The sequence below is a fragment of the Nyctibius grandis genome, chromosome 18 (genome assembly GCF_013368605.1).
Source record: "Nyctibius grandis isolate bNycGra1 chromosome 18, bNycGra1.pri, whole genome shotgun sequence".
Classification (NCBI taxonomy): Eukaryota; Metazoa; Chordata; class Aves; order Nyctibiiformes; family Nyctibiidae; genus Nyctibius; species Nyctibius grandis.
Window position 1 is genome coordinate 27,436 of NC_090675.1, and position 13,094 is coordinate 40,529.

General features: G+C 54.1%; 1 protein-coding gene across 1 annotated transcript in view; it reads right to left on the reverse strand.

The window, feature by feature from the left end:
- Positions 1 to 12,724: 12,724 nt before the first annotated feature.
- LOC137672007 (uncharacterized) overlaps positions 12,725 to 13,094 on the reverse strand; it is a 31,619-nt gene continuing 31,249 nt past the window's right edge. The window contains exon 12 of the mRNA XM_068415950.1: positions 12,725 to 12,820. Coding sequence (XP_068272051.1) covers positions 12,725 to 12,820 — 96 coding nt within the window. The remainder of the gene's footprint in view (positions 12,821 to 13,094) is intronic.

The window sequence follows — 13,094 nt, forward strand, 5'->3', positions numbered from 1 at the left end:
TGAGCTCCTCCTCACCATGCCATCATCCCACCCGCTCCCCCTGCGAAGGCAATGAGGTGCCCCAGGGGCTGCGCTGGTGGGATGCCCTCCCGGATCGGCAAGGTCCTCCTGCTCCCCTCCATCCCCTGTCACAGCACGGGGGACCCCAGAGGCTCAGTGAGGTGACGTGCTGTGGCTCCCTGTGTCCCAGGAGGTGGCCGACCTGCGTCTGCACCTGGACCTCTTGTGTGGGAACAATGAGCTGTACCACAAGAAGCAGGAAGACATGGAGCTCATGGCCTTGAATGCCCTCAAAGCCACTGATGCAACCAAGGTGAGATGGTCTGGGGCACCTTGGGGCCCTTTCCCACCCTCCAGAGCCCACAGATGGCACCACATGCCCAGGCTGGTGAGTCTTCCTGCAATAAAGAGCAAAAGAGACTGAGCTGGGCACCCAGATGCCTCCATAGCTCCTCCCAGGTCTCACTTTTGGGCCAGGCTGCCCTGGGGCTGGGGATGGCCTGCCCGAAGCACCAGCCATGGTGAAGGCAGCATGCTCCATCATCCAGCCCTCCTTGCCCGGTTTCCTTCCCAGCCTGTTTACACGGGGCAGGGGGTCATTTTTGACGTTGGCCATCCCAGAAGCTCAGCTGGCTCACAGAGGTCCAGTTCAGCTTTGGCAGCCACTTCTGCCTTCTCTGATATGCTCCAGGAGGAGGTGGCCAAGATGGAAGCCCAGTGCCTCACGGAGAGCAAGCTCAGGTACCGCTTGCTGGCTGACCAGAAGGTGGACATCAACAGGCTGTGGCTCAAGGAAGCAAGCGAAAACTATCTGAGAGCGGTGAGCTGGGGGGACCTGGCGCAGGCAGGGCTGTGGGCAGACGGCAGGCAGCAGTGCCAGGCCCCCCATAGGTGGCGGGGCTGCAGGGCCAGCTCCCCCAGGGTGCCAGCAGCTGGGGGGGTGACAATGAACATCCTTGCAGCAAGCCAAGCGTGAGCTCGCCGTGGGCTTCCCAAACCTGCACCAGCAGGACCCGCTGGTGGGTGAGTGCCTGATGGGGTACAGGGGGGTGGGACGTGGGCGCAGTTGCAGGCATCCTTCTCTGCTGCTTCTTTCCCACTCCAGGCACCAAACAGGAGGCCACCAAGTGCCAGATGGAGCATGAACCCTGGGTGACCGAGAAGATGGAGAAGGCCAAGGCTGTGGTGCAGCGCTCGTGCTTCTGGGTAACATAAAAACCCGTCTCTGGTAAAACCCAGAGCTGCTTGAGCCATGGGGAGCCGAGACCTCTCTGCTCGCCTTGTTTCTTTGTGGGGTTATCTGCTCTCCTCTGCCCCTGGAGCCCCCCAGAGCCCCTCTTGTGCGGGCAAGGATGGAACTGCTTGTCTCCATGCCATGAGCTTGCAGCAGTCCACGGGGCAGAAACCTCCCCAAGGCCACGGCCCAGATCCTGTACCCTGCAGGAGGGCCTTGGGCTGAGTCCTCGTGCTTTCCCCTGGCCGGGACATCCCCAACAGGCTCCTGGCGCAGCAGAAGTCCTTGGTGGACCTGGAGCAGTACGTCAAGGAGCGCGAGGAGAAGAAGCAGGTGCTGAAGGAGGAGCTGAAGGAGCTGGAGCTGAAGCTGGCTTTGCTGAAGTTTCACCAGCCTCCCAACACAACCAGGTGCTGCTGGCCTCAGGGCAGCCATGTCAACGAGGCCACCACCCTTGGGGGGCACATGTGCATCACGGGTGTCCCAACAGGGCACCCCTTCCTCCGTCCCACTGCAGCTACCCATCCTTCCTGCACCAGGAGGTTTTCTGAGCAGGTCTGGGCCTGGCAGAGCCCGCAAAGCTCCTGCTGTGGGAGCAGGAGGACCCCTGCTCCTTGCCTGGCATGGGAAGTGGTACCAGCATGGAGTTGGGTTGCAGGCAGCACCTCTGCTCTGCAGTTGGGGTGAGGGCAACTGTTACGACCTGGTCGCATCTAGTTCATAAGTCCCTTGGAGTAAATTAAGGTGAAATGACACCAAATAACTGGTATGAAATTAAGAACAATTTATTAATACAGGGAAAGTTGCATGGTCGTAAGTGTCTTGGGTTTCTAAAGGCATTGAGAAAAGAGAGAAAAGGGAAAAGGAAAAGAGAAAGAGGATAGAGACTATGAGAGAGAGGAAAAGAGAGATCACCACCCTTGAATCCAGCGATGTAAGTTGTCTGTAGAGTTGGTAAGTTACTTGCAGAGTTGCTCCTCCAGTAAATCGCTTGCAGGATCGGTCCTCAGGTGGTGGGCGTGAGCACGCACCAGCATCCCAAGTGAGAAGGTCTAAATACTTTAGGTCATTTGCATGCGAGATAGGAGAGGGTGGTAACATCTCCCCCCTGTTGTGGTGTCCGCTGTATGACCCCGCTTCTGCACAAGTGTGGTTGATGCCTTGCAAAGTTGTTGCACATGTAGGCTGGTCCCAAGGAAAAGATACCATCTGGACTTATCTCTTCCTCCAGCCAGAGTTGTAAATCACAACAATTAAGGCACAGCAGGGGTATTGTTCTGTTCCCAAGGCCCTTATCTCTTGCCAGACTTGCAGGCCTCTGTAGTACACATACCCTCATCCAGCCAGAGCTGTCAAACAAGTTGTTTAAGGCATACAAACTCTGTCTGTCACAGAGGTCAAACCTCAGCCCTTTGGGTTTCTTTCTACCCCTGGAGAATGAGAGGGGTATCACAGTTCAGGCAAGGGGATCACGCCAGGCACGACACAAATGTCACAGCTAATATTTCCTCTCACTTCTTCTCTATTCATATCTTCCCTTATGCCTTCCCACCAGTCCCCACCTTTCTGCTCCTTCACCAGGGATTCTTCCCGTCTCTACGATTTCATTTCTGACTGTTCTTAATAGCTGTGAACACAAGTGGTAGCTGGCGATTTCTTCCTTTATTAATTTTTTACCGTAGACAGAACATGCAGTTGAGAAAACAGATATTTGCAGGCGTTCAATACATTTGTATTTCCACTTTCTTATTCAGAAACACCAAAGAAGTTGGAGGAAAAAAAAATGTGTCTGAACAATTATGTCCCAATATTGACAAGATACCCTGGCAAGAACCAGACAGCAGCTGGAGGAAGGAGAGAAATGAGGACGGAAACTGATAATCCAGCCCATTGGAGATGTGATTTCTGTATCCCCCCAGATTTCTCATGGCCTGGAAAACTGGTCTTTTTGGGATGGCCTGGAATTCTCTGACTTTATGGACAATGTTTTTTCCTTACTTCCCTTAACAGCAAACACTTCAGAAACGTGGGTGCACAGGCAAATCGCCTCGTCTCGGGTAGAGCCCCCGGGGCAAGTCCTGGTTCCCAGAGAATTTAAAGCACATTGATTGAGGCAGCATTTCCTTGCTGTATTTTGTTGCATATAGATGGAATAAACTTTCCCTGGAAATGTTTTGGGCAAGAAGAAGAAATGAACCGTGCTTTGGGGCCTTCGCACAAGGAGTCCTTAGAGGCTTCAGGATTTGCAATTGGTCAAAGCAGAGTGATGGAGAAATTCATAGAATCACAGACTGGTTTGGGTTGGAAGGGACCTTAAAGATCATATAGTTCCAACCCCCCCTGCCACAGGCAGGGACACCTCTCCACTAGACCAGGTTGCTCCAAGCCCCATCCAACCTGGCCTTGAACACTGCCAGGGAGGGGGCAGCCACAGCGTCTCTGGGCAACCTGGGCCAGTGTCTCACCACCCTCACAGTAAAGAATTTCTTCCTCATATCTCATCTTGCTCCAACAGCTCCATGTCCTTCTTATGTTGGTGCCCCAGAGCTGGACGCAGCACTGCAGGGGGGGTCTCATGAGAGCGGAGCAGAGGGGCAGAATCCCCTCGCTCGCCCTGCTGGCCACGCTGCTGGTGATGCAGCCCAGGACACAGTTGGCTTTCTGGGCTGCAAGTGCACATTGCCTGCTCATGGTGAGCTTCTCGTCAGCCATCACCCCCAAGTCCTTCTCCTCAGGGCTGCTCTCAATCCACTGTGTCCCCCACCACCACACACTCACAGAGGGCTTGGGCTTGGCAGGGACAGACGGAGCTCATCTGGTGCAAGCCCCTGCTGAAGGAGGGCCACGCTGAGCAGGCTGAACCTGGGGCACCACTGAAAAGAGCCAGGCTCCATCTCCTTTGCACCCTCCCTTCAAATATTCATATCTATGGAGAAGATGCCCTGAGCCTTCTCTTCTCCAGGCTGAACAGTCCCAGCTCTCTCACTCCCTCCTCATTGGAGAGATGCTCCAGTCCCTTCCCCATCTTGGTGGCCCTTCGCTGGACTCTCTCCAGTCAGTCCCTTGTCTCTCTCTTGGGAGCCCAGCACTGGACACAGCACTCCAAGGGTGGCCTCACCAGTGTTGATACCCTCCCTCCACCCGCTGGCAATGCTCCTCCTCGTGCAGCCCAGGACACCGCTGGCCTTCTTCGCTGACTCAGCTTCAACGTGGTGTCCAGCAGGACCCCCAGGGCCTTCTCTGCAGCGCTGCTTTCCAGCCAGACACCCCCAGCAGGTCCTGGTGCCTGCGGCTCTTCATCCCCAGGGGCAGGATTTTGCATGTCCCTTGGTTGAACTTCAGGAGGTTCCCATCAGCCTGTTTCTCCAGCCTGTCAAGGTCCCTCCTGGTGGCAGCGCGATCTCCTGGTGTCTCAGCTGCTCCTCCCCGTTCTGTATAGAACCGGGACTGATTTTGTTGGTTTGGTTTCTAGATGTTCAATAGCAAATAAAAGCAGGAGAAGGAAATCAAGGGAACGAGGGGTTGCATACCTCCCGTTTCTTCAGTTTGCAAAACCTACTTAGTTTTTTACTTCTAGTTGATCCTGCAGGGTAGCCAGTGGGAGACTGCTGAGATCTGGGAGCATCCCCTGGGTGCGTGATTATGCCCTTGCACAAGCACTGCTCCTGAAATCACAGAGCCTTTTTAGTTGAGAGAGGAAAAGTAAGAGGGACTGGGAAGAGACTTCTCTTTTCTTTGACAAGCAGTGCTCGGGGAGCAGATTTCCCCACGCAGCCGGAGAACCCACAGTGCAACAAAGGAGGCCAGGAGGGAGCTAGTTAGGGTATCCCCCCAGGGAAGAGAAGCAACGTCTGGATGAGGAACGACCCCACCAACCCAGCAGTCGGGGCACTGGCTGCAGCCCCAGCCAGTCCCCACTCTCTGCCAAAGGCTGTGTGTGAAGCACGAGCTCAAAAGCCACATGAAGAGCAAAGAGCGGAGGGACATTTCTGTGTGGGTGAGAGGTGCCCAGCTGAAGCGCTGCAGAAATGGGGCACTTGGATGCCTAACGCTGCCACCTCCCCACTTCTCCCTGGGGAAGCATGCCTGGTGTTGTGGTGAACTGATACTACCCAAATAAGAAGATACAGCAATCACTGTGCTATTCAAAATGCGAGTGTAAAGCTTTTAAAGGGCAGAAGATCTGCAAGACTTGTAAATCCTGCCCATGAATTAAAAGGAAATATGCAGCCACATTTCTAAGAACTTTATAACTATTTTTCTGTCATCTACTCCTTGTCTTTTGAACTACTGTGTAAAAATCGCCTATGTCAAAGAGAGTGAAACAAAGTTGGTGCCAGGTTTTAGAGAAAGGAAGCTGAAAATAACACCCCATTGTAAGCACCAGCCCCATGTAACTGGTACTAGAGACCTCTGAGGTCATAAACATGCAAAAAACTCCCACCGCTACACACTCTACACTTGGTTAATGCTGGACAAGAATCAATTTGCAACTTTCCCATTTCCTCACTCTGATTCACAATCTTCAGAGTCCATTTTCTTACTGCATCAACATGGCCCTGGGATCTGACAGACTCTACAGTAAGAGGAGGAGAAGCTGCTGCTTGCATGGCATTCCACTGGGCTTCAAGTTCCTCTTGCTCACAAAGGCAGATCACTAGAGCGTCGGGCAAGTGTCTAACACCCATGTCAGAGAGCCATCTCAGCACGGGCCCGCTCTTCTCTGGTCCTTACCTCCATCTTGAAAGCCCATGAAGGAGATAAAGAACCAGACAGAGAAGCTCACCCTCTCCTTGGCTTCTCTGATACTGGGAAGAAGCGAAGGAAGCACAACCACCTCGTAAGCTCTTCCTTCTACAAGGAGAGTAGGTACAGTGGAACTGCCCAAGTAGCTTTTTCTGCAGTATTTGAGAGATTTTTTCACTCTGCCCACAACAGGAGGACTGTCAGTCCTCCTATGTCTTAAACGTTTTGCTTACTACAAGATACACTAAACCATTCTCTAGTTTACTGCTTGTAGGACAAAACTAACTGCGGTCCAGGCAACTGCCACCTGCAGTTGGTAACCTAATGAAATAAAGCTCATTGCTAAGAGCCGCTGAGAAGGGAAACTGTCCTAAGAGGGCCTCCTGCACCATGAGTCCCATTGTTCCAGGCAACCACGCAACAGACCTGCTTCTCCAAACCAAGTCCAACACTGCGACCAGCTGCTTTCGTGCCACTTTACATGAACAAATTGTTCCTAAGTCACCAGCCATTAGGTAGGAGCCTTCTAACTTGCCAAGAGAAGTGTCTTCATGCTTGTTTGCACCTGCACACTCTTGGGTCCTCTCTTACCAGCTCCTTTCACTGCGCCTCTTCCATTCTCAGTTATCCCTAGTGGTCTGTGGTCCTCAATCCAGCATTCATTTCCCTAAGCTAAACATCCCAACAAACAAGACTACCTCTCTTCATTAACTGGATCCCTGTTCCCCATAACACCTTAACAGCTCTTCTCCTCGTTTATTCTTATTTGACTTCAACTCTTGCAAACAGGTGACAAAACTTGTACACCGTCCTCAAGATGAGATTCTCAGAGATCTTAATACAACTGCACTAATTCCTTCCACTTTATGGTCAGAGCATTGTCTAGGTTCAGTGAGGAACTTGCTCGCAGTTGAGTTCATCATACTGACTGCATGGACTCCTGCATTTCAGGAGCAAAGATGCTCAAATGCAGCTCAACTCTTTCCCTAAGTTCCTACTTTTTCATTGAACAACTGCATGACGAAAGATGTTCCCATCCCAGTAATTCATCAGATCACTTGGTTCATTTAGCAGAATTATCTAAATTTATGCCTGCAGACCTCCTGCTCGAATACCGATCTTTCCCACCTCCCTCACTACACAGCCATATGTATGGCAGTAACCCTGATGCCCAACTGCGTTGCTGTCATGAAGAGCACAGCTGGCTCCTGCTGGAGCTGCGCCGAGGGTGGCGGTGGGGCCCGCCGCGCCCCATGGTTTTTTCGTAAAAGCTAAATCTCTAGGTGCACCGTCACATTGTGCCCTCCAGTAATAAATCTGGGTTAAAACCTGGTCTCCTTTGCCTGTTCTACGTAGAACACCTGACTTTCCAATAGGTGACATTTGCTGGAAGGCCTACTCAGCCATCCTCAGTCCAGGAGGTTCCTCCAGTGCACTGATGATAACTTTCTCATGCTGGTGGATGAGCCAACCAGGAGAGGAGCGTTGCTGGATCTGATCCTCACTAACAAGGAGGGTCTGGTTGAAGTGGTGAAGGTTGAGGGCAGCTTTGGTTGTCATGACCATGAGATGGTGGAGTTCAGGATCTCATGTGGCAGGAACAGAATATCTAGCAGAATCACAGCCCTGGACTTCAGGAGGGCCCACTTTGGCCATTTCAAGCAATTGCTAGGGGAAATCCCATGGGACAGGGTACTAGAAGGTAAGGGGGCCCAAGATAGTTGGTTAGCATTCAAGGACTGCTTCTTCCGTGCTCAAGATCAGAGCATCCCAACAGGTAGGAAGTCAAGGAAGGGTACCAGGAGACCTGCATGGTTGAACAGGGAACTGCTGGGCAAACTCAAGTGGAAGAAGAGAGTGTACAGACCATGGAAGGAGGGGCTGGCCACTTGGGAGGAATATAAGTCTGTTGTCAGAGGATGTAGGGAGGCAACTAGGAAAGCTAAGGCCTCCTTGGAATTAAACCTTGCAAGAGAGGTCAAGGACAACAGAAAGGGCTTCTTCAAATACATTGCAGGTAAAACTAACAGTAGAGGCAACGTAGGCCCACTGATGAATGAGGTGGGTGCCCTGGAGACAGAGGATAAAAAGAAGGTGGAGTTACTGAATGCCGCCTTTGCTCTGTCTATACTGCTGGAGGCTGTCCTGAGGAGCCCCGGACCCCTGAGGCCCCAGAGGAAGTCAGAATAGAGGAGGAGTTTGTCTTGGTTGATGAGGGCTGGGTCAGGGACCAATTAAGCAACCTGGACACCCATAAATCCATGGGCCCTGATGGGATGCACCTGCGGGTGCTGAGGGAGCTGGCGGAAGTCATTGCTAGGCCACTCTCCATCATCTTTGCTAAGTCGTGGGCAACGGGAGGAAAGCAAATGTCACTCCAGTCTTCAAAAAGGGCAAGAAGGAGGACCGGGGTAACTATAGACCAGTCAGCCTCACCTCCATCCCTGGAAAGGTAATGGAACAACTTGCCCTTGGTGTTGTCTCTAGGCACATCAAGGATAAGAGGATCATTAGGGGCAGTCAACATGGCTTCACCAAGGGGAAGTCATGCTTAGCCAACTTGATAGCCTTTTATGAAGACGTAACCCGGTGGATAGATGATGGTAAAGCTGTGGATGTGGTCTATCTCGATTTCAGTAAAGCGTTTGACACGGTCTCCCACAGCATCCTGGCAGCTAAACGGAGGAAGTGTGGTCTGGATGACCGGGTAGTGAGGTGGATTGTGAACTGGCTGAAGGAAAGAAGCCAGAGAGTGGTGGTCAATGGGACAGAGTCCAGCTGGAGGCCTGTATCTAGTGGAGTCCCTCAAGGGTCGGTACTGGGACCAGTAATATTCAATATATTCATTAATGACTTGGATGAGGGAATAGAGTGCACTGTCAGCAAGTTCGCTGATGACACCAAACTGGGAGGAGTGGCTGACACAACGGAAGGCTGTGCTGCCATTCAGAGAGACCTGGACAGGCAGGAGAGTTGGGTGGGAAGAAATTTAATGAACTATAACAAGGGCAAGTGTAGAGTCCTGCATCTGGGCAAGAACAACCCCATGTACCAGTACAAGTTGGGGACAGACCTGTTGGAGAGCAGTGTAGGGGAAAGGGACCTGGGGGTCCTAGTGGACAGCAGGATGACCATGAGCCAGCAATGTGCCCTGGTGGCCAAGAAGGCCAATGGCATCCTGGGGTGTATTAGAAGGGGTGTGGTTAGTAGGTCAAGAGAGGTTCTCCTCCCCCTCTACTCTGCCCTGGTGAGGCCGCATCTGGAGTATTGCGTCCAGTTCTGGGCCCCTCAGTTCAAGAAGGACAGGGAACTGCTAGAGAGAGTCCAGTGCAGAGCCACAAAGATGATTAAGGGCGTGGAACATCTCCCTTCTGAGGAGAGGCTGAGGGAGCTGGGTCTCTTTAGCTTGGAGAAGAGGAGACTGAGGGGTGACCTCATTAATGTCTATAAATATGTCAAGGGCAAGTGTTATGAGGATGGAGCCAGGCTCTTCTCAGTGACATCCATTGACAGGACAAGGGGCAATGGGTGCAAGCTGGAACACAGGAGGTTCCACATAAGTATGAGGAAAAACTTCTTTACGGTGAGGGTAACCGAACACTGGAACAGACTGCCCAGAGAGGTTGTGGAGTCTCCTTCTCTGGAGACATTCAAAACACGGCTGGATGCATTCCTGTGTGATATGATCTAGGTAATCCTGCTCCAGCAGGGGGATTGGACTAGACGATCTTTCAAGGTCCCTTCCAATCCCTAACATTCTGTGATTCTGTGATTCTGTGACATCCTGGAGCGCTTCAAGCATCCTCATTACCCTGCAGTCCCCAGAAAGCTGCTGTGACCCAGGCAGGGCCATGGGAACCCAGTCCCAGCTGGGCATTCCACCACCTCCAAACCCAGCTCCCAACATAGGGCAGCGGCTGGGGCAGAAGAACGTTTTAACAACTGCAGTTTTCTGTCTCTTAGTGACCCAAACTCTCTTTCAGTGGAAAGAAATGTGATCCTCTATGCAGCATGTCAAAATATATTGGAACAGATGTCTGAAGTCACTGCATCATATGGAAGAAATCCCACTTCTCCCTGCTGATGAAGAGGGGAAGCAGCTAGTTAACTCAGAGGCAGGTGTTTGCACGGCACCTGTCTAAATAAGGCTTCAGATCACCTCACTCTTTGGTGTAACTGCTCTTCCAAAGAAAAACAATCATCTACTAACAGAAAATATGTTCTTACACTAACACAGCTAGCCTCAGCCCCAGCTGACTCTTCCTGTCCCCCTCAGGAGGATGTTCCTCCCCTTCCCACATGCTCCTCCCGCATCTCCCTGAGACATTTCTCAACGATGCCAGTGTCCACCACAGCCATGGCAGGGGTGGTGTGCCCAGGTGGGGTCCAGGTGGGCGGCTGGACCCACTGCTCCTCAATCCCTTGGCTCACCAGGTCAGGGGTCCTCTCGCCCAGGCCCCCCGGCACCCCAATCACCCCCAACTCCCCCGTTCCACCTGCCGCCCATGCCCCCATCACCTCTGTGTTTTCTCAGTTCACTCCAATGTCCCTGTTTGGTGCAGGGGGTCTGGGCATGCTGGGGGCCCTGGGAGAAAGCCCAGAGGGGTGGCAGGGCTGCAGCTGATGCAGGCTATCCCCTGTGCCTGCCCTGGCTGGTCCTCAGAGGTGCCATGCCATGGTGGGAGGAGGCAGTCAGGGCCCTGTGGGCACTGGGAGGGGGTGGCAAGGCCCCAGGGCCTGCGAGGATACACCCCCCCAGTGCCATCCACACACAAAGACCCTGACCTGGGCCCGCTGCACCTAACCAACGGCGCTCTGCCCTGGCACTCACCTCAGCCCACCAGCGATCATTGCTTGGTCTCCTGCTCTGAGCTCTCTCCTCACAAACCGGAGGGCTGACTCCTCGTCATGCCGCAGCTTCCTTCAGCTCAGGCAGCCCCACGGTCAGAGCTGAGGCTGTGCAGCCCGTATCAGCCTTCAGCCCTGTGCTGGGGCATCAGACATGGTGAGGGGCACAGCAGGGGCTTGGCATCTCACACAGCCTTTCTTTCTGCTTGCCACCCAGCTATGCTCTCCCTGGCCCTGCTGGTGCATCATTAGTGGGGACCAGGGGAAAGAGCTTTCCTGGCCGGGGCAATGGGAGGGGTGGGTGCACAGATGCTTTCTAGGTCGGTGCCGGGAGCCCCCAAGCAGGAATCAGTGTGTCCGAGTGTGCCTGATCCTCCCCTGACCATCAGGAGACCCTGCTGCTCCTCGGGGAAAGCAGTGCCCGAGGAGAGGCCGTTGGCTGCCTGCTGCTGGCCCTGGGAGGCCCTGGCATGCACAGAAAGGCACTGGCAGGTCCCTGGGTGCCATGAGAAAAGCACAGCCATTCAGCAGTGTAAAACAGAAATGGTGTATTCCTACGCAAGTCAGGTCTCCACAGAATCAGAGCTTTTCAGGAAAAAATAGCCCGCAGAGGATTAGCAGACTGACCCAACCTCCTGCCGCGCCGTTAAGCCTGCCTGGGCTCTGGAAGCGTCACTGCCACTGCCTGCATGGTGGAGCGCGGAGCCCGGGCAGGCTGCGGGTGCCCAACAGCCAGCAGTTTCGGGCTTCCTTGCCTCCTACTGCACAGCTGCTCTCAGGCCCCCTGTTGCATGCATTACGCCAACCCAGGTGTCTGGGTCTGGAGAGGAGTTTTCAGAGGTGTCCCCATCTCACCTCCGCTCCACTCTGCCTCTCTAACCAGGTGCCGAACAAAAGCCTCAGGAGCCCGAGCAGAGATTTGGCAGAGTCAAGGTACCCAACTGAAAAGCTGCCCCTCATAGCTTCCCTCTCCCCAGGCACGGTCTCTGCCTGGGCTTTCATTGTCCCTGCGGCACACGGTGCTGCCTGCGCAGCTCTGGGTAACCCTGACAGCACTGGCCTGGGCGCCATGCAGTGCCCTGGCTGTGCGAGACCCCGGATGCTTCCCCCTGCAGCTCTGCTCCCCCGGGTGCCCAGCATTACTCCTCCTCCTCCTCCCCCCACCCCTCATCTGCCCCCGGGGTAAATCCCCTCCTCAGCAAGGATGTGCAGCTGTGGCAGGGCACATTGCAAGAGACCAGGAGGTGCACAGGCTGCAAAGAGCAGGGCTGCAGCCAAGCCGGTACAGCAAAGCCTTGGGAGAGGGCTGCCCTTGGAGCAGGACTGAAGCTCCAGATCTTTCTCCTGCAGTGGCCTTTCCCTGACCCACCAAAGCTCACCCTCTGCCAAGTGCAGATTTCACAGCCACCAAGGAAAGACCCACAGTGTCAGACCCGGTGGTTTGCGCATGAGGCTTTACTGAACAGATGGAAGCATTGTTGTTAACAGCCTGACTGGCTGGCACTGGCGCTCGTCATGCTGGAGGAGGCTCTCGCTGGACATCTCTCTCGGGAGCCTCTGTGCCCGAGAGGCTCTCCTGTCACTCGCCGACATGGACTAGATCTGCTCCCCAGAGCTGAGGGGTTGAATACAAAGCTCTGTAACCTTGTATGCACAGAGAAGTGCAGAGCAACACTACAAGCCTAGTCAGGACACGTGGTGGGATTTGCTTCTGTCTGGAGAGAGCAGGCCCATGGTCCCTGTAATGCAATCCCGGCCTGCTGCTCTCCACACCACCAGGGCTGTCAGGAAAAGACCCTCTTTGCCCAGGGGCTGCGGGGAGTCAAAGGAAGGAAGGGCACTGCCGGGTGGGGGCAAACACCAGGCACATTTAGAGATCCTTACCTGAGGGACTTCTCACTGCCGCCGCAGCAATGGTCTCTTCCCTCTACCTTCTTGAGGAGGCTGGTCGCTGCTCCTTGCAAAGCCCGGTGTGTCCATGGGGGAAGGCGCCTACCGCAACAAGGACAAAGTCTCATATCTCAACCAAGACCCTCCTGCCTCTCCACTCTCCCAAGCGCCCCCACACCCATGGTCGCATTCAAGCCCACAGCCCCCTCAGTGCCAGCTGTGCTGGGGCTCTTCTTTCCAAGCCTTCGAGGGTGCCACTTTTGCCCTTGCCTTCTGCTGGTACTTCTTGTGCAAGGAGTCCCAGAGCTTGCGTCCTTCCTCGTCCGTGCACACGCCGGGCTGTGCCTGCAGGGCCACGGCAATGCAGCAGCAGGCA